Genomic DNA, 25,434 nt, shown 5'->3' on the forward strand with positions numbered 1-25,434 from the left:
CGTCAGGCTGCAGTTTGATTTCTGCCAAGTCAGCAGACGTGCTGTCCTGGTCTTTCTGACCCATTCCTGATGCTGGGATATATCGTGTTTGTAACATACAGTTTTCCTGTGATACTGCTGCCTCAAAACACTATTCATCTGCAGGTTTTCTCCTTTTCCCTCTCCGCTGACTCCAGGGTCCTGTCAGACTGGTTCCCCTGCAGTGCCCAGTGAGTGGCTTCTGGCCTTGGGAGACACTCCTGAGCAGACTTGAAAAGCTACTACCGTCTCCCTTCTCAAATTAACCTGACGATTAATTGCTTCAGTGCTGTCAGTGTGACTATTGCAGCTGTATGTTCTTTCAGCATCACAGTTGTGGTGGCTAAGCATGGTTTGGTGTCTTCTCCTTAATTTTGTCCCATTGCTTGTACTTTTTGACATCAGCTGTGCTAAACGCTTATGTGTTGACTTAGCACTTAATAAACTGAAGTGCTTGCATGCAGTGCCGGGTAACTAACCACTTGAAAGCCTTGGCTCCACTCGCGTTGTGCGCTGACTTCAGAGCAGCCCTTAACCAGAAGACTGGTGTTCAAGCAGAGGTCGAGTTCCATCTTGACTGAGAGAGGCAGCGCTCTTCTGGGTGCTATGGAATAGATAAGCAACAATCCTTAAGTGTCACCAGGGTCTTAGAAGAGACAGTAACCACAACATGTGGCTTTAGCATAACTGCAGATTTGTCACTGTCCCCTGATTTGGGTCCATTGCAAGGTTAGAATGAAAGTTTTGTTACGTGGTTTTATTCCTGGCTCGGTGGAAGAAATTTCCATGTGATACAGGAGATCTATTAAAACCTGCCAGAAATAACTCCTCTCTCTGACATCAGGAATTAATATTCTTGCTGTTTCATGTTACTTTAAATACTATATTATTCAAGATGACACTAAAATTAGACAACTGATACAGCTGTGGGAAATTATTTTCACTTTTAAAATCTCTGTTCTATTTCTCTGTGGAGTATTGTCTCTCCTTAAGGTGCCTGACTTCTATTCATACTGATGAGAGTTATGTGACCGTGGCAGCAGTATAATATCTGAGATCATATGAGATCATTCTGACTCATGCTTTCTGAATACATGACAATTTTAACCACCACTGGGTTTTCTTAGCTTCTCTTCAGGTTTAATTGCCACATCACATTCCAGTATGAATGCACATAGAAGTGTCTGAGTTATAGTTTGTGTAGACAATTTGAAAAGCAGTGGTGTGTAGGAAGCAGCATATTGTGTTTTTATGGGCCATATTTGCCCCTGTGGCTGGAGCCAGCACAAGACCTATACAAAATCCAATCCCCATGGAGATCCTAGCCTGAGAAGTCAGGTAGCACATGGCTGTTGCAGACTTCATCCTCTACCCCCACTGAACATTGCCAGAAAGCAGATCATGTAGAATGCCCTCAATTCTGCTTTATGAAAGTTCAGCTTTGGGCAGCAATTCCGTAACTTAGTAACTCAGTCTACTTTCTTCCCATCAAGTTTCTTTGTAGTTCCCCATGTCCCTTTGTCATTAAACCCATTAGTGAAAACAAATATAAAGGAGTTGCTGACCTTGTAGCATAACTTCTGCAAAATACTGCTGCTCTATGGATCATAGGCCAGGACACTTGCCATGGAGAATAAAGCTGCTCATCAGTTAGCCTCACAGTTTCTCGTAGAACTGGACACGATGAAAAAACTGGGACACCCATTGCGGAAATCATGTTTTATTCCCTTGATTTCCCTACTTAACCTGAGTTCCCAAAGCTCCATTTATAATTAATGTACAGGAATAACTATGTCTGAAGGGCAATTTTTCTCACCTATCTTTGACATCTTATCTTAGGATGAGGTGAATCATCCTTTGGTATTTCTCATTTTTCTCCATTAGCTATAAAGTCAGACTAGTGCAGCTGTAGACAGTTTTAAAATACCTGAATTACATGAGATGAATCATTGTCCCAGTGTAGAAAAGGCCTTGTCCTAAAGAAATCAGGTATCACACAGTTTACATGATACATAATTTGGTGCCTGATATGCATTTTGTAGCGCAGCTGATGCAACAAATATTCAAGGGGACTGATAGATTATTGTAATACTGCTACTAGGCATGAGCATTGCTGAGATCCTGTGTCCTGCAAGGGGCAGTTAGCCTGAGGCAGCAACATTAGAGTGCTGAGTAGAAGCAGGAAGGGAAGCATTTGCTGTGCTCTGTCCCAGAAACCTCAAGTGGCCCCTGCCTAGTCACATACAGCAGACTTCCTTCTGGACATGCAGCCCATGCTCTGTAATACTCATATGACTGAACAGTTGTGCTCAGTAATAAAAAGGAAACACAGTTTGGAACAAAATAATTTTATCAAGTGTTTCTCTGGTTAAAAATAAAAAATCCAAATGAAGAAATAGTAGTGGGAAGGTTTTTTCTTCTAACACACCTTTCTGTTTAATCCACATCAGGCAAAACAAAGTCTTCCTTCTAGAAGACATAATACTGTGATGTCTCCAGTGCAGCAATAGGCAATAGTGCTGAATGCCTTTCTCGTGATAGGGTCACCAAACAGCATCTTGATTCAGAGTACATCTGTTCAGAGCTTATCAGGGCCATGCTCTTCTAGGGGAAGGTAATATATTTATTTTCTTTCTCCCACTGGCTGCACCAGCAGGTGCATTGCTGCTATTCCCAACTTGGAGGCTTTTCTTGCCGGGTTGCACTATCATGGTAGTTGGAAAAAATGCACAGTTCCTCAGCCAAAATTAGCCAGTAGGTCGCATCAAAAATTAATCATCCCAGTCTCAGGTGGTTGATTCTTGGCAGAACTTCTCATTTAAGGAGGTTAGGAATAAATTAAGCAAATAATTATTTTATCCAGATGAAATATTCACTCTACATCCTATGAATCAAGAAACTTTAAGCCTTCCTACATAGTAGGCTCAGTGTATGTCACAATATATGCAGGCTAGCTTCTGTAAGCAAGCAGTTCTGCAGACAGTGCACCCATGGCAGCATGCCGCTGCATATGGGTCCATGTTCAACTTTTTACCCAGCTAATTAGGTGGGCTTTGCAGCCTTTTCTCATTGAGCCCATTACATTGTGGGCACATGTCCAGCACACTAGGCAGTACTGGTATGTCTGCACAAACTTGTCACAGTGTCTTCACACATGCAAAGCTGTTGGTAGGCTGTTTTTAGTTCTCTGGATTGGTTGTTTTGTTGGGGGCTTTCTTTGTGATTTAGATTGGCACAAGGATGTATTGAAAAAATAAATGTTGCAGCATGAAAATTCTGGAATAGATAATTGTTGAAACTTGCTGGTATTCCTTCTTTGAATAGATTACTGGAGTATCAGCTACATAGTGGTAGTAGCTCATGTCTATGTTCCCTACAGTGCCCAGAGATCTGCTTCATGGCTAGAAGCCAACATGTAAAACCAAAACAGAACAGAGAAAATAAAACCTGACTTCTTTTGCTCATCCTGTGTTTAACAGTTGAACACTCCTGTGTGAAATACTTCTTGGCATTGTAATACAACAGCCTCAAGGATTGGTTTGATGCTATTGCTGGAACAGATAAAATAGTTATTGTATTTCTGCTGAGCAAAGATGCCTAAAATACATTTTTTGCATTTGGAATACAAAACCTATACATGGTGTATACATGATATGTTGTATACATCTGATGCAGGGCCAAGCTGATCTACCTGTATTATTTTTCACACATCCCTGTAATATGCCCAGATAGTAGAATTTGAAGAAAAGTGCTGGTTGCACCATCAGGGTTATCAGCTTGTAGCAGATAGAGCCTTATAGTTGTAATGAAGAACAAATCGTAAAGATTTCTTCAGTGTTGGCTTGCATACTTCTGTGCACCAGAGACAAATCAATATTTGTTTTAATTTAAGAAAAAGCAACCAGCATAAAAAAAAAGACCTTATTACCTCAGACATCTGCCACCCAAAAGAGTGTTCTGAGTAGGTGCAGCAGCTTTTAATGAGGTTGAAAGCATCCGATAAGGTTAAAAGATGGGGAATACACAGCATTTACTTAGATGAACAATTGAGAAAATGTGCACATCCCCTAATTTGCTAAAAATAAAATCCAAAAGAATTTGGGAAAAAAAGAAAGCCTACCCTAGCTCTTTACATTGCTGAATTTATCTAATAATTTCTTCCCAGCCATAATCAGCGACAGATTGTTCCTATTGCCTGTCTCATCTACATGTGTCTGTGACTATGGCCTGTGAGCAAAATACCTCATTATATGTACATTTCTCCCCACATGCCATACAGAATATTATCATGTATTGGTGTAGACTATAGGCAGCTTTGATCCCCTGAAAGGCAAGGAGAGGACTGGCACATGGATCCCACCTGATACAGCCTTACAGTGTGTCTGTAACCTCTGAAGTGCTCTGGAGTTCAGCACTGCAGATGCAGCTTAAGTTAACTGATGGTGTCAGTTGCTTGTGATCAGGATTAAAAGCATCACAGGCTGCTCTGAGAGACACTGCAGAAGTGTTGTTGCTCTTACAAATCTTGGGGGTAATCCTGCTCATTAATCTATGCAGTCTGTGCTACCCAACTCTACAGAAAAAAAAAAAAAATCTTAGAAAGGAAGCACTAAAAAGCATTTGGTTAGTGCAGTCTGGGAGTCATGTTCTGCAACTTGAAACGCACACAGATAGAGCAAACCAGAAAAGCCTGCAGGAAACAATTTAAACAATTTGATTTGGAAGGCGTGTGTGAATGCAGTTTTTGTACCCACATTGAAGGTGATCCTGATGCTCAAGGTGAAATCTACAGTTTCTCTCCAATGTGGAATAAGAGAAAGGAAAAATGAAACATCTTTAGCTAGGTTTTTTGAACATAAAACCATACTTGTTATCTGCATTTGGGCATTTAAGATACATAGGTTTTAGTGGAAATCAGGTGCTTCAGTGATTTGAGAAAACTCTGCTGGAGGCTCAGCTGAACCTTTTGATGTCAAAATACTACTGAAATTGTATTTCCAGTAAATTCTTACAATTATTTCATCTCCCCCAAGGTGTATAATTTTTATCCTAAGTGTTCTGGCTCATCTTGTAGGTTGGGACACACACTAATGATAACCGTGGTTATCATTGGAGTATGACAATATATGTACAACAGTAGAAATTGCAGTTCTTCTGTCAAGGCCTGTTTTTCTGGAGGAAAAAAATCCCTTTGAACACCCTTGAAGGTCATGCTGTGAAAGACTAACTGCTTTAAAGTGTGGTTTATGGAGCTTGGCCAAAGCACTTGAAGTGCTTTTGGTCATATATCAGCATTGTTGCATTTCAAATGGAATCACACAGTAAATCTTCATTTGCTAGGAAATTTTCAGGTCCTTTCATCTGAAGCTATTTCAGTGTTGCTTTGTTGACTCTTTGTTTTAGGAGGAAAAAAGTGTTACTGGCAGTTTGGTAGCTGGGCACATCTTTAAAGAAAATGCTATTAATCAAATAAACACAATTACAAGGCAGAAGCAACTAATTCTGAAAAATATCGAGCTAGATTTCTCAAATTGAACAGCAGATAGACCTGGCAGTGTGCATGCTGCATTTGTGAGGAAACAGGACATAGATTCTGCATACACCTATAAAGCCCCTAGATCTTAAAAGGTATAGGAAGTAGACCAGAATTTTGAGCTGTGGCATGGTGCAAGCAGCTGATGAACCATCCCAGATTAACAGTGGCACTCTTCATACCGGCTTGGTACCTGTATAGTACATGTCAAGTCTATGCTGTTAGGTATTTCCATCTCCTGACAGGTCCCAAGTTGCAGACTGTTAGGCGACCATCCCATAGTTAGAAGGTTGTATGGATGTGCAAGGCTGCATCAGTATCAAGAAACTAGAGGCAGAAAGCCTATTGTGCAAATGGCACCACACAATTTACATCCATGTAGTTAATCAGTCCCTAAAATACAGCATGTACGTGACCTTGCCAGTGCTGTCTGACGGGAGCAGCCCAGGCCAGGCCCAACCCCAGCCAGCCAACCACTACCTGTGATCATAGCTCAGTGCTCCAGTTGTCACCCTAGTCCTGGCCAGTTTAGTCACAGAGACATTTTCCACCACCACATGTACAGGACACCTGCAAGGAGATTGTTTAAAGGACTAATCATGGGCTTAGAGAGCAGCAATGGCTTTAATCTGTGTGCTTTTACAGACTCATCATATAGCTTCAAGTCAGGCAAATGCTTTTCAACTTATTTTCTTCCTAGCTACAGATACTAATCTGCCTTCTTAACAGGACTATTATTATGTGAAGTATTATTACTATGAAGATATGTAAAGCAATCTAAAAATACTGTTATCAGCTCCATGGTGTCACTCATTGCAAAACAGACTAATTCATGCAGAACCCTCCATTACAGCTGCACCTTTCAAATGACTGATATTTCTCACCTGCAAATGCATTTTACAAAAAAAAAAAAAAATGTCTATATGCAGCTAGAAAATTAAATAGGATAGAAGAGAGAGGAACAGTGAAATCTAAGCACTGAACAGTTCAGGAAACCCTTCTCAATATTCAGGGCTCTCTCAAAGAGGCAGTAAGCAATTTTAGCCCTCAGATTGTCACCATAAATAATGAACTATAAATTCCCCTTGGGACAGAATCTATCTTCCAAGTGTGTACAGGTATCCTGCGCTCATATGATTTGATGTTCTTCAGAACCATGTATTAAAGAGATGTGGTATACAGCCAGGAGCAAAAAGGCAGGCTTTCCTAGCAACCAAAGAATTCTTAGTAACTCCTCTTGTTTGTACTAGCACAGGTCGAAAATACTATTGCTGAGTCTGATAAATACAAGTCTCTGTATTTAAACACAATCATGGGATTATGTATGTATCCATTAGGGCAGATTAATTCGAAAGAATTGCCTGTTAGCAACTGAAAATTAATTTCCTCTTTTAAAGCCTTTGCTCTGCAACACTCATTTTCAAAATTAATGCTTCTCATTTTTATGCAGCATGCATGCTGCCAAAGTGCTGATGCTTACTCCACACAGCATACTAGAAAGTCTACTGCTTAGACACTATTTGGGTCCATTGATACAGTAATCAAACCTTATAATAAATGACTGCATATTTTTCAGAAACTGCATTTGGTGATGTTTAATTTGTAGAAATATAGAACAAAAATTCATCTTTGTCATCCTAACCACATATCCTATTTTCTCTTGCATGAGTCTATTAATATATATATTATTCATTAACGCATGACCCAAATTCTAGCCTTCTAGTTAAAATGACAACCCAAGATGTTCTTCTGAAGTTGAGTTTTATCATATTTTTTATTTGACATTTTTCTCAATTTATACTTTGAACATAAATACACAAGTTTTATGGCTCATGTTACAAAAGACACAACCATGTGTTAGAAAACATATATAGAATATAGTGTAGTGGTTACATTTGCTCCCCTTTTTTCCTATTTTCATAACTTCTATTAGTCTAGAAAAGCAGTATCAGAAAGCAAAATGCAGCCTCTGAGCAGCACAGTCTATAACAGCTATAAGGACTATTTGCCAGCTGTAAGAGAAACTTTGGTTCCTGCCTCTTTTCATAGTAACGTAATACCAGTAAGTTGCAGTCAAAAAGAAACATTGCACCTTGTGCTCAGTTAGTTACTAAAATCTAGTTCATGACAATGTGTCTTTTTAAAGACAGACATACAGCTTCTCTTTTGCTTTACAGCTTAGATAAATAGATAGGTATTTTCAAAATGGGAAAAGAATGAGGGACCCATTCTTTTTTTATGGAAGTCAGTGGCAAAACTCCAGTGTCTTTCAGAAGAGCAGATTTTTACTATGTTTTTACTGTTCTTTTGATAGAACTGAAGAAAATTACATTTCAGCTGACAGAATAAATGTCTCTTTATAACTCTTAAGAATTACTGCTAGAGGATCCTGTAATAACACCATGCATTGACTTCCAGTTGAGTGTGTGGTGGACTCTACTTACTGCTCCTAGTGATCAAGATCCATCAGGGAGTAGATGTGATTCTCCAGTCCTGAACGCAGGGACATGGAATACCATGCCCAAGGAGCATGTGAAATAAAACCTGTGGTCTTTTTGCTGCAGTGTAGCCAAGGGATACTAGATTATAGATGCTTTATACACAGAAAAATCTTTTAATTTGTTTTTCAGTATATATACATTAAACTGCACAATGTAGTAGTTCCACACAGTGGGCAAAGAGCAGCTCCCAGGGCTATAGCTATGGAAGAGTGTAGAAAATGAAACTGGCCTTGATTTCTCAAGCCAGGGGGAACCTAGGTAGTAGGTCAGGGAGAAGAAGAAAATTGGGGAAAATATTGCCAGCTGCCTGGCTTAGAGGCAACTCTGCTTTTTTCTTTATTTCTTTTTTCCCTACCAGAACAACACTAAGCCTATGCCAACACTGACAATACTCAACTGAAGTTGCAAGACACACAGCAAAAGACATGGAAGAAGAACATAAAACAGAATGAAGATCCTAAGCCTACAATCCCATCTGTAACAAGTATCCTTTGTGACTCATTGAAATCCATGCTATTAATGGCTCAATGGAGAATGTGGGCATGAGATCAGGATGCATACCTGATTTTGAAATTCCTATTTTGGTGCCATTTAGCAGGCAAAGACTGCCTTCATCAGCATTCCTTCTGTCCCACTCACTGGCATCAGGCATCAGGGAAGACCTGATGTTAGTCCAGTGTTCTGTCAAACTTGCTCAGTCAGCCTACACACTGATTTTGGGGTCTCCTTGATAGAGGTTTGCTTTTTAAAGTAGACAAGACTGAAAATTTTAGACATACACAAATCATCTGCAAAATTAAGAAAATAAATTTCAGCAACATTTTACAAACCCCAACCCTACTGCTATATCCAACAAAATACCTCAGTCTCTAGTACCATTTGCCTTGAAATGGCACATGCTGGGAAACACTGCCATTATGGTTGATAGTGATTTAAACTAGACAGATCAAAACAAAACACAGTGGAATCAATTAGAAGTAGCAGAAACAATTTCAGGGCAAGTCACCCTCTTAGCTGGATAATAATGGTACCAAAGTAGCCAGGTTTTATTTGGTTCTAGTCAATGCATATATCTGACAAACATTCTACTTCAGATATACTTAAATGGCATTTTACTGAACTAATGGATACTATTAGAGGTCTTAACAAAACTGAAACTTAATAATTCTCTTTTCTCTGTATTTCAGTCTAGTGACAAGGGAAAATAATGCTTCCAGTGACTATTCAACAAGTTATCTGCATTAAACAGATTTTGACAGATGGTATCTCATCACCATTTCTGGCAATGTCTTTATGAACTGAAGCCTTTGTCTTGTATTTCACATGTGCAGAGATTAGTGCAACAGGCAATTTCAGTTCAAACCCCAAATTAAAAGTTTCCTTTGGAAAGACATCAATTCACAAATAAAACATTGATTAGGTCCCTACTTAGAATTAATCTTTTTAACAGTACCAAAGCGAGAGCTTGCCCATCTGAGGGACTGAAGCTGTGCACCCCACTTTCCCAGTATCCATTTACAAGACTGTGCTTTGCTGAAACTGGGTGAAAAGAAGTGCTCATCACTCAGGTATGACCATTATCTCTGGTGTTGCACCATGACATTACTTGATAGATGCTTGCCTGGGGACAGAGCACAACTCAGCTAATGTAGGACTTACAGTGATTACCTGCACTTCCTATAGATATTCCTATATTAGTATATTTCTTCCCAATTAATAACTTTATTAATTTACCAGATGTACATGCCTCCTTAGAAATGTTACAATCCCTGTTTAGCTTTGATATTGAGTTGCAAAGGGAAGATGTTATATATGAGATGTATAGAGATGTTAGCAGCTCTATAATGCACAGCTGTCCTGCATCTGTATTTTCTATCTGCCTGAAGCCACTGCATCCTTGCAACTTTCTGTATAACAAAACCAAGTCACATACACATTGCACCTACTAAGAAAATTAATGTGCTTTTTGTATGGCAACATTTCTAATAATACTGAGCATTCGAAATTAGTATTTAAGAAAATCTATGTTCTATGTTGAAATAAACAAATATTGATTAATTAATTTAGACAGTTTTGTTCCAGCCAAACTCTGGTTTGTGGAATGAAGTTTTAAACTATTATAATTCTTTCCAAATTAATATTAGCTCACATTAGACTAATTATTTAAAAATATTTGCTAATTTGTTAAAATCTACTGATCCATGCAATATGTCACTTTGGAAAAAGTAGGAACAACTGATTTATGTAAGCAGAAACCAGCTGAGACAAGGCATGTCTTCCTTGCCTTCCTAAGTGCTACAGAATTTAATTAACATAATTAAGATATTTATAAATGTGAGTATAAATAAGGTAAGAGATTCTAAAACCATTTAAAAGTCCCTAACAATTCCTTTTTTTTTTCCTAAGTATCAAAGACAGCACCAATAGCTAAACATTTTCCAATACTCAACACTGCAGAATGTTCTAAGTATGTGAGGACTGTCATGCACCCTTAATCCTGTGATCCAAGCCTACTGAAATTGCTCCGAGATGCATAAAGTCTATCTGCTTGAGTCCCAAGCTGGCATTAGCCACAAAATGATATCACACTTTTTTTAACAGCAAAAACAATCTTGGATCTTATTTAGTTCAGGTTAGATATTTAATAGTGGGATTTGCCAGACCATCACTGAAGACACTAGTTCATCTTGTCGCTGCTGCTTGGTTTTCTTGTTCACTCTTCTGTGTCCTTGGCCACCAGAAATTACTAAAACTGAACTTGCTTTCATTTTCTTAGATTTTTGTCTTTTACTTTTAAATGAGATATTCTGATCCTTCAAAAGCTCATAAATGTTACTGTCCTCTGGTCTGTGTTCTAGGGAGCTTGATCCATGAGACAAAGTAAGGGATCCAGAAGATGATGACAAGTCACTTCTTTGTGCAATGGACCCGACTGAATCCCCCAGCCAAACGGCAGTGTCCTGGGTGTTACTAAGGGAAGAGCCTGGTCTTTCACTGTGCAGAATGTTCTTTTGGTCATCATCCTTAGGTTCTGAGCCAGGAGGGAGGCTGTTCCTCAATTTGTTTCTGTTCTTCTTGTTTATAGATGTAGCTGTTACAAGGAACTTGACTGGACTATTGTGTGCATGGTATGACACCATTCCTCTTCCTGGAGCCAAAAGAAAAGACACAATTAAAGAACATTATTTTTCAGACCACAGTGTTCTACCATAATTAGTTCATGAAATTTGCTCAGAATAGCATAATGCTTAAAGCCCTATTATATGCATCCAGTCTTTCGCCTTGTGTGGACACTATTTACAGAAAACAATAAGTACATAAATTATGTTCTACCATAAGTGTTTTAGGATTAATAAATCAGATGAAATAGGGCATATGAACTTTACCTGAAGCATTTTTGTGCTCTGTTCTCACTACAGCATGAGCACATAAATACTGCTGATGTTTTAGCTGGCATCAATGCAAACGTAACACCGAGTTTTCTCCAGTAACCCCACATATTTTGTGTACCCCAAATCCATCCTGTTCTACCTCTGTACCTCTCCAGAACAGCATAAGAACATCTGTTTCATTGCAACAGACCCATCCACACTGTACAACAGGAACTAAAACTCATCTTTCTGGTTGTCTAGTTACCATTACAGATTCATAAGGAATTGACTGAAAAATATTTTTTTCTTTTTTCTTTTTTAAAGTATTTAATCAGTGGGATATTGGTGGTACAAGGAAGATTTACACAGTGCAAATCATCAGAATGTATGAAAAACAAATTGCACATGGTCAAATTGAGAAGCTATAACAGTATCAATAGATGTGCCTTTTACAGCAAAAAAAGGGAGAAAAAAAATTGCATTCTACTAAGTAAGCTACAATATGAAAAAGAGCTCGGCTAGCAAGGGGAAAAGCCCACACACTTTACAAATCACTACATTCATCCCTAACTCCCAAATGCATTTCATGTTACAAGAAAACACATTCTGTTTTTACAGAAGTATAATCATATAAAGATGAATTATCACTATTGGAAACTTAATGGGGACAAGCTACGATTTTAAAATTCAAAATACATGTCTCAAAGACTATAAAAACACATCTCTAAATGTAATGTTGCTAGATCTGAGAAATCTGACAAATCTTAATCCCAGACAAATGCAAGAATATATGACATAAACCAAAATAATAAAAACAGAAAATGGAAGAACGAGAGATTTTTTGATTTTGCAGCTATGCATATTCTTGTAATTGCATTTATTTTCACCTAAGCCTCCAGATTTTTACAAAGCATTTATCCTGTGTCATACCAGATTATTGCTGCGTATTTTGCTGAACACAGAGGATTTAATTTTCATTTTGTGAAGTTACATAATCTTTTTTTTTTTCCCCCTGGAGGAAGCTGCAAACGGCTTGCCTCATAAAATATGCCTGCTTCCCTCTGCAACACAGAAGCTTGAGCAGAATTCTGAATCCAAAACACTGGGGAAAAGCCCCTATTAAACACACTTTATGACCTTGCTTCTGCTAGTAGCTTAAACATTTGTATAGTGATGCAGCAGCATTTGTATGTTTGTATTTCAAATGGGATAATATGAAAGTAACTCATAAATACATCTCTCCAGATTGCAAAAAACCTCGATCACTGTTAAAAAAATGAAATATATACTCTCATTGATCTTCCAAGTCTCCAGTTTAGGGGAAAAAGGAACACAACCAATTTATTCAATAACCAGTTAAGATAACATGCTCATTTTTCAGTATCTGTGTCTCTAAACCTAATGCATCTATTTTCCCTAAATCTGGTAAAAGACTGTCTGCATTCTCTTTTCATTCCCATATATTTGGCTGTATTCTGACAGGATTAATGCCTCTTAAATTATCTCTTAAAGAAAAACAGTTGTCCCCTCTCAGACAACTGGGACAAGAGAAGACAAGTATCTGGATAATATTGTAAAGCTTGGAAAGAGCAAGTATAATTTCATCACACAGCTCTTTTATCTAAACAATACATTTAATTTGGCAGGTTCACTTAAGTTAGTGGCAAAAGACAAGGGATATCTTCAGTACTTGATCTGTTTGAGAAATTTCACTCACCAGTTACTTTGGGAATCCCCTGCAAGCGCGGCACTGGTAATGCTACGATTATGCCCAGGTTTGTTCCAACCAGCAATAACCCATGGCACACCAGGAGGCTGGTCACAGAGACACGCTGCTGCCCTGTGGAGTTTAGCAAGTGGTCCGTTACTGAACAGTGATGACCTTTGCTTTGATCAAAGCAACTTTAGGCAAACACAATCACCTGTAGCATCTCAATTCAACAAAGTGCTCATTGCAAATGCAAATATTTTGCTGGATTATGGAATTACAGTTTACATACATGAAAATTTAAATATTATTGAACATCTGAAACATTCTGCCCCAAATCTCTGAACCACAGCATCTAAAGGTAGACACAGACGGTCTCTAAAAACATGCTTTTATGAATAGGCTATGTTTGTATATTCCAAAAAATAAAACTGAAAGGCATTTCACAATACTCAGTAACACACTAATGACTCAAGCCTGCTCACAGTTGCTTTTTTCTCCTAATTTTTAATATGTGAAACTCTATCAGAACTGCTGAGTCCACCTGTCTAACTTTGGGTCCCCGCATACAAGTATGGCATTGGCATATTGGAAGAAGTCTAGTGGAAAGCAACCAAGATGATCAGGAGACTGGAGATACCAAAGGAAGTGCTGTCTGCACATACCTGATGGAAGGATGCACAGAAGACAGTCAGACTCTATCCACATGTGCACAGTGATACAATAAGACACAGCATGCTCAAATTTAGAGCATGAGAAAATTGTATTCTACACAGGGAAAAACTGCGTCACAATAAAAGTGGTCAAAAACTGCAGTGGGTTGTTCAGAGAGGTTATGGGATCTCCATCCCGTCCCAAAGTATTAAAAATTTGACTGGACAAGACCTTGAACAAACAGTCTAATCAGGCTTTCTTCATGAAGGATGAACAAGACCACCTCCAGATTAAGTTCCAATCAAAATTACTCTATGATTCTATAGTTTTCTACAACACTATTTACAGAATTGCTATTTTTCCAATGAAAACAAAGTAATTTTTTACTAAAAATGTTGACTAAAATATGTTTCATTCAGTTTAGATGGATTTTCAAAATGGCCTTGACAAGTTTCAGAAGTGGAAACTATGATCTGCCCAAACTTTTGCCCAAGTTTGTGGGGAGGAGCATTTAAACTCTGCTCAAAGCTTGAAGAGTTTCAGGTTCAAAACATACACATTCTCAGATTTATTATTAACTCTACATGTAAGAGAGCAGTCATTCCATCTTCATCACAGCTCTCTAGCTGTGAATCACTCCATTAGCAGGTAGAAAATCTTAATTCCATGTTTGATTTAACTTGAATGAACCCTCATGTTCAACACTTTGGAGAAGGTTCTTAATTATGGTGTTTCACAAATGAATGCATTTTCTTTCTTGTCCCTTGAAGCTGAGCTAATTTACATCCAAGAATATATGAACTGCAGGCTCAATGGGGAAGCAGGGAAGGAGCAGCTTGACACTTGACTGGAAAACAGAAGGCAGACCACAGTTCAAGTCTTTCCTCACAGAACTTTACAAAACCAAAATATTAACCCAGCAGTGGTGTGTTTTAAGAAGCTCATATAAGACCAGATCTGGAATCCAAGGTTTGTCTATCTAAAAGCACATCCTGAAACACCCTAAAGGCACAATGATTAGGTTATCCTGGTCAGGTATAACAAGGACAAGTAAGTTTAAAAGGCTCCATCTAGTTGTACAGACCTTCAGAGACTCCTGCATTGAGTTTCATGATCTGCAGGTGTTTATGGTGGTAGGGTGCATCATCCCTCCTCAGCTAAATAAGCAAGGATGGTCTATGTTGTACACAAATTACAAATCTTTTGAAGTCTGCCTTTTCAATGGGTTTGTTGTTAGGTTTTTGTTTGTTTTGCTTTAGCTTTTTTGTGATATTAATGGGAATAATTTAGTTTCCAAAACAAAGCACACAAAGGCACTCCTTCAGCACAAAAGAAGTCCCAACAGTAATGCCCAAACATCTCTGTGTCCAGAATTTTCAAAAATCAGTATTTGAATTCTATGATTTAGAGCCCAGGCTTGCTCAAATTATATATGACATGTGAGTCCTCTCCCACCATTTGTGCCACAGCAAGTGCAAGCTAAGGTGAGCTCAACTTAGAGCTTGTTTTATAAACTACAGAAATACTTGAGTACAATTTTTTAACTTTTAAGGTTATCAAAAGTTCCAAATGCACAGTTGCCTCTCAGTCCCCTGCAGAAGCAAGATGCTCCCATCTTTAAACAATGGATCTTTAATGCTTTTGAAGCATTTAAAAGATAACACTATATTAATGATTTCCTGCTCCAAACCTGAAGCAACTTTTAGGCAATAATTTTTACCTGGCAAGTATGCTTTACTGTTTCCATAAGTAAATAACCAAATTATCACCCAGCAACTTAGAATCTTAAAAACTGAGTACAACCTAAAGCATGAAACAGCTATAGTGAGGTCAAAACAAAAATTGCTTGCTGTGAAATCTTGGAAAAGCACAAAACATCTGTATCTGAGAAGATACTTTGAAATAACATAAAACAACTAAAAACATATATATAGATTAAAAAATACTAACTTAAAATATTAATTTATCTGCTAGCCAAGGTTTGAAATCATACTTTGTTATTTTCTGACTTTTTGTTTTGATATATTTCAAATTCAGAGAAAAATAGTCAATCCAATTATCCAGAATGTATTATGCAATAAGCAGACAAATTAACAAGTTGAGAAGGGAAAATGTTAAACATATATTCCAAAGCCAATAAAATACTCATCTTTAAATAGCAGCTTTTAGCTCACACTGTTCCAATGAGGAAAAAAACAACTATTAAAACCTGTAAAATAATCTAACCAAGATCTTGACTTTACAAGAACCAAAGCAAATAATTAAGCATATTGTCTGCTCTGTGTTCACCCTTCTCAGGTTTCCATTACAACAACCATCAGAGCTGGATAAATCCTCCTGGATCTGAATTCAACCACAAGTAGGTGCAAGGACATTGCTGCATATCCTCTCACATGGCCATGCTGCTCTTACAATGTAAAAAAACAGCCCACTGTACAAAACTGCTGGGCTAACCTAAAGTTTTCTCATCTTTTTATCATTTTCCAGCAGTGATCATAAAGCAACTGCATTTCATGGTCTGGCACCTGGCAGGGTGGGAAAAAAGCAAGCTGTAAAGCCTCATAGTAGGGTTGCTTTTCCATAGAGAGGAAATGACACTTTATTTTCTTTGCTTTTACCATCTGTTTCCAGGAAACACACATGTCATTAGAGGATATACGGATATAAACAGAATACATCAAGTTAAGCAGAAATCATCTCTTTGTTAAACAGGTAACCTGTCATCATCCATATGAGCAATGAAGTATCAAGGTCACAGTAATTACCGTAGTCTCTATAAAAGGGCAAATTCTTTTAGAGCTGAGAGCAAAAAACATGTTTAAGGATGTCCTTTAATAAAATACTGACTGTGACTATGAAAAAACAAGTGGTCTGTTCATGTACAGTATGATTTTTTTGGTGTGAGCTGTGACAAAGGTTGGTGCAAAACTGCCTTTGTTGATCCTTCAGCTATGCATCAAAAACATTTAAGCATAAACTTGCTCTACAAACGTATGTTGCACTAGTGAAATGTGTATTTGTCTTCAAATGTTAACAGATTTCTCTGCTGCTCAGTATGCCCTCTGTTAAGATAACAGAGCTGAGCTTGGGATCCTTAAAAGCAATCCAGCTGTACTGTGAATCCACAGTGAACTAGATAGTGAAATAAACTACTAGCTGGACCTATTATGTTCTTCCTCTCAACCATTCTTTTCCTTTCTCACATGGCATTTGGTCTTTCATTACAGAACACAATCTTGTTATATATTATTAAGAATATTTCTGATGATATACGAAATAAATGTAGTGCAAACCAGTCTAGACTAAATGTCTATCCCACAGTCACCTCTGTGACCCTGGTTTCATTTCCAGTCCTGAATTCCTAAAACAAACTTTCCATAGCTCAAGAAAGTGAGAGCCCTTCAATCTCCAGTACTCAGAAGTGGACTGCCACAGATTTAAAATTACCTCCAGCAGCTAAAAGAATCTGCCAGACACAGTCCGTATTTTGCATTACTAAACTTCATCACATCATAAGGACAATTGCCTTCTTTGCCATTTCACTCCCCTGTGATTCTGTCCTTTACAAGATGGAGAGCTTTGAGATTTAAAACTGTCTTCTCCTAAGAACAAAATTGGGGAAATTTAATGCTATGAGAACTCATTATTATGGTTATGAGACCCTCCTACTCTGCTTAGTTACTCTAGTTATCCTTTAAGTACAGTACTGTAACTCACAGTAACCATTCCTATCAGCGACAGTAAATTTTTCTTTTACTTGTACTGTATAACAACAAAAAAAATTCATTAACTTAATGAAGCAACATTCCTCATATTTACATCACTTTAAGGGAAGACAGAGGTGACATCTCTAGGTAGCCTACTGGGCCACTATTACATATTGTTACTACTAAAATCCTGGGAAAAGAAGTCCAGCTTCTTCAATGTTATATACAAAGATCTTTCCTTTTTTAATCTCTCTTCTTAAGACTCTTAGCAATACTTTTACACCAATTTCTTCCTTCATTTCAACACCTCTTGAATTTTTACTTATCTGTTATTTCTGCATATTAAGGAACTTCTGTTGAATTTCAGAAAGCTAACAGAGCTGTTTCCTCTAAAATTAAATGTCATAAAAATCTCCCATGAAGGCAAATGCATATATTGTAAATACACAACTATTTCACCATGCTGTAATTCAGTTTCACTTTGTTGGTTTTTTATCTCAGTATATACTATAGAACTTGATTTACTCTTTAGCTCCTTTTAGTTCTGTAACTGCTGCTTTAATCCTTACTGCTGCTTTATTATGTAAACTCCTACTACTCTGTCTTTTAGCTTTTGTTGTTGCAGGATTTTTGAGATCATATGAAGAGGCCCAAGAGCTCCTGCTAAATAACTGAAATTCAGTTCATTTTTAGAAAGGAGTCTCCCTTTGAACATTTGCTGTAATAAAGTCCTACTCCCAAAATAAACTTCCATTTCCATTCACTAGTGTGCTTTCTGTGAAGGCATTGAGGAAAAAAAAAAAAAAAAAGAACTAAAATGGGTAAGAATAACACCAAGGAGCTATAATTAGCTAAAATTCTTTTACAAAAATAATTGTATGTTATATCAGCAGTTTTATTGCCATGGCAATGAACACAAAGCTTTTTGTGTATTTGAATATTTTTATATGCAGAAAAGTATGTATAAGGGAGGTCTTACTTCCCTTTTCCCCCCCACCATGAACAGCAGAACATACTAAAAGTTAATTTTTTTACAACTGATCTTGATTTCTTTGCACAGTTCTGATGATTTCAATCAAATTATCAAAGAGAGGTGATTTGCTGTTCAGTGCTAGAGCTACAGTCCAACACCACATGTAAAAAGCACCCTGTCTAGAACATGACAGACATAATTTATAATGGAATTTTATTGCAAAGCTAATGTCATCTGAAAGAAAATATGGCAAGAAGACAGAGAATGAAAAAGTGAAACATTTTTGATGGAAGTTTTATATCTAACTCCTGTGAGAATATAAGAAAAATCTGTGTGGGAAGAGCTGACTTCAGCTAGAAGAACTAAGCAATAAAGCTGGCACACACATTTTCCATAAAAACTGCAGAAGCTTGGTCTATTCCAGTCTACAAAGAGAGAGAGACAGAAAGAATGGTTGTCCACTCATGGATACCTCATGCTCAACCATGCCAGTACCACTTTCCTGTCTCTACTCCCAGCACTGCCCCAGCTCCCACCTGATGTGCTTGCTGATGCTAAGGTCCTTGTCACTCACTGATACAAGCCATTTCAACTGCCTATTGAACAGCTTCTGTCTTAAAGCACGTAAAGATCTTTAAGTTTTAAAATTTTATCCTAACAATCACAGATTTTTAGATTTAAGTCTAACCATTTAATTCAGCAAACTAGAGCTCCAGTCAGAAAAACCCTGAACAAACTCCAAAATGGTAGCATGGGAGTGGTTCAGCCAAATTCTCTGGATCTACTGATGTAACGAAAATTAAGCAAGGTTTTTTTTGGTCCAGATGCTAGGCAAAATGATTTCATCATGCACTTGATTCTAAGGTTCCAAAGCAAATGCTAATCTCTGTAAAGTAAACACATTTTCATGACAGATTACATTGTCCAACTGTTTCATGGTCACACAAAAAATATGACCAAACAGAAGAATGCACCTGCTTATCTATTTACATTTATAACCTCTAAGGAGAAGAGGCTACTCAACCAGCTCAGTGCACATTGTTCACCTGGGCAGCAGATGGACTATGACTTACTAAAACAAATAGTCAGGAAACACATCAGACTCAAAGTCCAAGATGAACCTTCTGATTCTGGCCCAATCTACAGCACTAGAGAACAACAGTGATAAAAAAAAAAATGTTACCATATGATGCTATTCAGCTACCTGGCAACATATTGTGAACAGGTGTGGCTATGTTAACATCCTGGAGGTGTTTCAGTGTCTCTGTGTGGAACAGTCGAAGAGTAGATCCAGATGTGAAGGCAATCCAGACTCCCACTCCAGCCACAGCCATATGAGAGATCACCATCCCTTCCTCTTGATGGGCTTCAAACTGGTTCTGCAAGAAAAACAAGGGCTCTGTGGGGAGATGCAAGTCAAGGATATCAGTCAACCTTTCTTACCAGCCTTTCAGTGTAGGCACTGTATCTTCATCCTCTTTGACAAGGACAAAGCTTCCTCTGCCTTGCTTAGGATATGTTCTAATAGCTGCATATGGTGTGTTAATTTCCCTAGAACTTTTTTGGGAAATATATCATCATTAGTATGGAAGGATTCTCAGCTTTTGATACAAGGTTCCACCTAATGACAGAATAACTCAGATTTTCCGTTTTTTAAAAATTTTGTATGATAGGAGCTGGCAAGCCCAAAACAATTCAGACTTAAAAGGATTTTATATTTCTTTATACTCCTTTGGGAAAACTACCACAGCTGTACTTTCATCTACAGAAGAACGTCTATTTCAACAAAAAAAAAATAGTTTGTTCTGACAGGGGGTCTTTTCATAACAAGAATAATAGAATGTTATAAAAAGTCATATTTAGAAAGTAGAGTTTTTAAGAATATAAACACAATGCTATTTGCTCAATTACACATGTAACAATGCAAGCCTTAATTCTGCAGTTTTGTTTTTGATGCTTGTTTTCCTGTCCTTCAAAGAATTGATGCTTCTCATTATAGAAGCTAAAATCCTCTTTCTAAATGTAAGTAACACAGCACTTTGAAGATAGACCTTTTTCCTTGATCTAGTGCCAGTTACAGCCTGGCTCCAGGAAGGCAGAAGCCTCTCTCTGTATGTCTCTATTAACATGTGAGATAAAGCTGTAGTAAAGTTTCTTAATCATTAACAAGGAGGGATTTTTTTCCTCCCAGTTTTGTCTTGTAAGAAGACTGTCTCTGAAGCTGAACACAGCCTTTGATTGTTGTGCCAGCTATTATCAGAAAGCCAGTATGATAAACACAAAACTTACTTAGCTAAATAAATGGCAAACTGTTCCTTGGATAAAAATCTCTCACTGAGGGGTATGGAAGAAATAAGTGCTCTAATATTCACTTCATGTATTATATACTCTTTATGACATTTGCAGACAAAATGCAAGTATCTCCTACTTCCTTGTAGTGAAATACACTTAAATTTTCTAGGCATTACAATTAAGAGTTACATTTTGTTGTTTTTTTTTCATTAACATCTAAATATAATAGGGTTATAGATATATTTTCCAAATTTTCCATCAAAATACAACTAACAGGCTAAGATCAGAGACAAAGAATAAAAAGGTAGAATTTACACAAAGCATAACTTTCATTATTATGTTTAGTAAGCACTTAATTTTCTTTTCATACTTTATTACTGCATAAATTATGATTTTCACAGAGAAATTTGTTGTTTGAAGAGAATGGGAATTATCTTTTGTGTGTTTCATTTGTTAACATTATTCTTCAAATGTTTGTTTTTTTAGTAAATGAACAGAATTTTCTCTTCAGCTGTTAGGCAGTGGTTCAGTTTTTGAGTGTTATGGTATTATCTTTTGATTCTTTGAATAATAACACTGCAGAATGTAAGATAAACAACTCTGGCAGGCACATTTATATTCAGTTTTCCTGAAGTAACTACTATTCATTCGTTATCAAATGATATGCACAATTTGAAAATCATAAAATTCATTCAACAGAAGAATTTATCTGTAAAAAACATCTTCCAATGTCAGAAGCAGCCCTTATGACTAGATTTGCTGATATTCTCATCATCCATGTTCCATTGCAAAAAAGGTTCTAAAATATTTTCTTTGTTTATAGACTCATACATCCCTACACTAGTGACTAGTTGTCTTTTGAGAACTTCTAGGGGATGAATCCATAGCAGCTGAAGCAAACCTGATCAGCAACTTGCACTCTTTGAAATTAGAAGGAAAATGAAGAAGAGTGTAAAAAGAGAATTTTCTCTGGAGTGATCCGACCACATCTGACTATTCTGTTGGTGCCACTAAAAACAACTTACACATGCATTTTTGTCACATTCCATTTTAACCAGCCAACTCATTATACTCCCACTTAAGTCTGTCCTGCCATTCGTACAGCTGTCTGCTGGAACACACAGACCCATTTGAAGTAAAACTGTATATTGCAAACACGACAAGACCTGTAGAAAGAACTATTCTTCTCATTGAAAGGGTTTCTAACATGGAGCAAAAACATACTCAAAAACTTCACCTTCTTATGCATAAATTTTCTCATAAAGGACAGCTTTGACATCTGTTTCAATTACATGTCTATCTGAAAACCAGTGAGCTGGCCTTTTACTTCTATTTTTCTTTTCTTTTTATAACAAGTAACACAGATACAAAGGAACAAAGATGTCTTATTGCATTTGTCATCAAAATAATTGAACTTCATTTTCTTTTTCTCTTTTAGTTTTCATACCTACATTCCTGTCTATTCAAAGCCTGGTTTTTTCCCCCTCAGGCTCTGCCATTCTATCTACAGCAGCACAGGAGCTGCAGAAGGCATTGTGGATGCCAGAGCCCAATGCAGCTCACCAGTGTTCCAGCAGTGTGAGACACAGCAGAGCCCTTCTTTTGAGGGAGTGCTCATTTACACCAGACAGCTGCACCAAGAGATGAATTACGATTTCTCCAGGTTCAGGGGAAGAAGATAATGAGGGTCATTACCCCCAACGTTAAACAAATGTCTTTCACTGCCTTAAAGAAGTTACAGTTCTTGGGTAACACACACTCATTCATGTATAGGGATTTCCATCTGTTTTGGTTACTCAGCTGAAGACTTCAGTGTAACTCCTGTATAGTTAGCAAAGTTTCAAAAACAAGACAAAACAGACTAGGAACGAATGACACTCAACTGGTAACTTTATTCTATGAAATACTCTGGCACTTTTTGAAGTTTTTGAACAAAGGCAAACTGCCTTTGCAGAGTACAAGATGCTCCAGCCACAGAGACCATTATGAGGTGTAGGTCTGTACCCAACAGAAATACAGCTGTCAGATCTAGGGTCATTACTAAGTGACAAATTTCCTCACAGAAAGCAGATCAGAGTATGTAATTAATATGTAACAGCAATTGGTGCATTTCTCACCCGTGCCCTGCCAAGGATCTTGAGGCATTTTGCCATTTTGGGGTATTGTGCCAATAAAAGACATTACCTAAAACATTTTGTTACAGTAACATATGATTAGAATAAATAAATTGAGAATCTTACCCATATCAGAGTGGGGGGGGGGGAAAGCAGACATGAGTAATATCCAAATCCAATACACACAATAACAAACATGCTTGTTTACTAAAAATTATTAAAAAAAGAAAAAATCTTAAATAAAAACCTTAGCAAAGCAAGGGAGAATGGAATGAGATTGTCTTCAAGGATAACATACTCTGCACTTAGCTAATGCACAGATAGTTAAATACGAGATACCTGTAAAGCAGAGTGCCTCATAAGGACAAGTTTACAAAATAGTTTTGAATATGCTCATGGGCTTGCACAAATTTTGCCTTAAAACCTTGTCAGATGCCTTTACAGGTAATGTACATGATGCAGGGCACATAGTATGCATGCATGACAATAGCAATGAACTAGCAAGCAGCTGCATGGCAGTATAAACGGAGTATCTCCACATAAAGTATATGGAGATATGAAGGTGCTCAGTAAAGAGGGAAGAGTAACAGGTGAGCCCTGTGTAACACTTGGTTTCTTGCTGACAGAGCAAAGATTAAGTTTATACAAAAGATCTTGAGTCAAATCTTTACTACTAACTCTCAACAAGAGAGAGCAAAGGGAGAACAAACTTTTCCTTGCTGCTGCTTCCTCTTGTACAACAAAGCTTCTGCTCTTCACAATAAGGAAGAGGCAGCTCAGATGTTAAAACATTTGACATTGACAGAATTTAAATTGCCCATGCATCATATAATACTGAAACAATATTGCCAGTGGACATGGTAAGGACAACAGAGCAGATCACTTTTGGAAACATAAATCTAGGAAGTTATCAAAACAAGTCAGGTCACTGAGTAGGCAGCAACACTGAAAACATTAGGGACCTGTTTAGCTAGGTGAGATGAAGAGAAAAAGACCAGAATGTCTTAATACCCATAATGAAGCAACAGAAAATCATTGCTTGTTCACAATTCTGTGAGGAAGATGACATGCTATGCCATGGGTATTTGTACGAAATAAAAAAGATGACCCTCAGCCAGAGGTACAGAAAATTATGGACATGATTTTCTGAACCTGAAAGAGTTTTCAGCTGGTCAGTGGCTGATCTGTTTCCCAACGGAAAGTCTTTTGGGAAACTTTTCTCTCTCTCTCTCTCTGTTTTGTAAATAGGTTTTTGGTTCCCAAAACAGTGGTGTACAGATGTTCTGAATGTGTTTTCTCCTGTTCCAACAATGGGACAAGAGAGGTGTTGCTCCCTTTACCAATCATGTTAAACCTGTATCGGAACACCTTACAAAAGGGCTGAAATAAAACAAAACCCCAAAATAAAGGCTTCTGCCTTCTTTGGATCAAAAACCTCAGCTGTTGTGATTGAATCCATGCTTCTATTTCATGTCCACTAGTGACAGAAAATCCATCATGTTCATGAACAAGATTATTTATATTGAAAAAACACTACTTAACCCATACACACCATTTCTTATGGTGCTTGCTGCAGCACTTATTGTGTGTACAATGGACGTATTATAACCTGAGCTCTGACTACAACAGATGGTTTAGTTGAGAAATGAGAAGAAACTTCCTGTGATGCTTTTATAGGAAAATCTGTAGTAACAGCTGAAAAGTGAAACTGCCATGTCTGAGAGATATTGCTAGAGTACTTGTTATTTTATCTCTCCAAACTTGTTTTCAACACTGCAGTCTATGACATTTTATGTAAGAGTGAAGAGTAAGATTTAAACATTCTTTAATCCTCAAAGTTTGTTTAACTCTGAGTTTGTTCTCCTCTGCCAAAACAGCCCAGCATAGTCCAAACTGCAGCCATATCACCTGATTTAGGGAGAACATTGTTACAGAATTAGGCCAGAATTGACAAGCTTACTTACAGAGATCTGGCTGTGGGTATCCAGCCTCACACAAGAACAACCTGGCTCTGATTTCTTACCGTTTTCCTAGTGACAATCTAAGAGATTTTACCAAAATAGAACAGCAACCATGAAACTAACAAAAGTCCATTTCAAGCACCTATCCAAATCACTCATCCAAAATCTTTCTTTAATCGTACCATTCAAACTACCAACAAAACAAGCCTTGAAGAAAAGTGAAGTAGGAGAATCTATGTTCCAAGCATCTTATTAGATGAAACAAATCACTCAGAAAACACAGAAGAAGACAGAGGAAATTAGGATGTTAGCTGTTTCCCTGCAAACCCATGACAGTGACTCACAGAATCAATTGTACCAAATGGACAATTGTTGGGAGAAAACACTATCATCAAAGGAAAAAAAATGCAGCAACAATGCACACAAAGAAGGAGGCTGTGAGCTCATCATGACTCCTGTTTGAAAAAACTTCATGGCTGTAAACATCATGCAATTCAGTGACACTCTATTGTAGGTTGAATGAGAGGTTGAACTACTAATGTTTCATCAACTCTTAACTTGGGACTACTAGGATGTTCTTTTGGTGAAAGCTATAATTTTGA

The 25,434-nt window shown here is 37.5% G+C and overlaps 1 protein-coding gene across 5 annotated transcripts in view; it reads right to left on the reverse strand.

Moving 5' to 3' along the window:
* Window positions 1-7,306: 7,306 nt before the first annotated feature.
* ARHGEF10 (Rho guanine nucleotide exchange factor 10) overlaps window positions 7,307-25,434 on the reverse strand; it is a 107,566-nt gene continuing 89,438 nt past the window's right edge. For all 5 annotated transcript variants that reach the window (XM_014251468.2, XM_014251467.2, XM_088052848.1 and 2 more), the window contains 3 exons: window positions 19,670-19,844; window positions 13,141-13,263; window positions 7,307-11,200 (listed from right to left, as the gene is read on the reverse strand). In XM_014251468.2, the coding sequence (XP_014106943.2) occupies window positions 10,686-11,200; window positions 13,141-13,263; window positions 19,670-19,844 (813 nt within the window). In that variant the 3' untranslated portion in view covers window positions 7,307-10,685. The remainder of the gene's footprint in view (window positions 11,201-13,140; window positions 13,264-19,669; window positions 19,845-25,434) is intronic.

This window comes from Pseudopodoces humilis, chromosome 3 (genome assembly GCF_049639895.1).
Source record: "Pseudopodoces humilis isolate 2021_Gansu_Grassland_sample_001 chromosome 3, ASM4963989v1, whole genome shotgun sequence".
NCBI lineage: Eukaryota > Metazoa > Chordata > Aves > Passeriformes > Paridae > Pseudopodoces > Pseudopodoces humilis.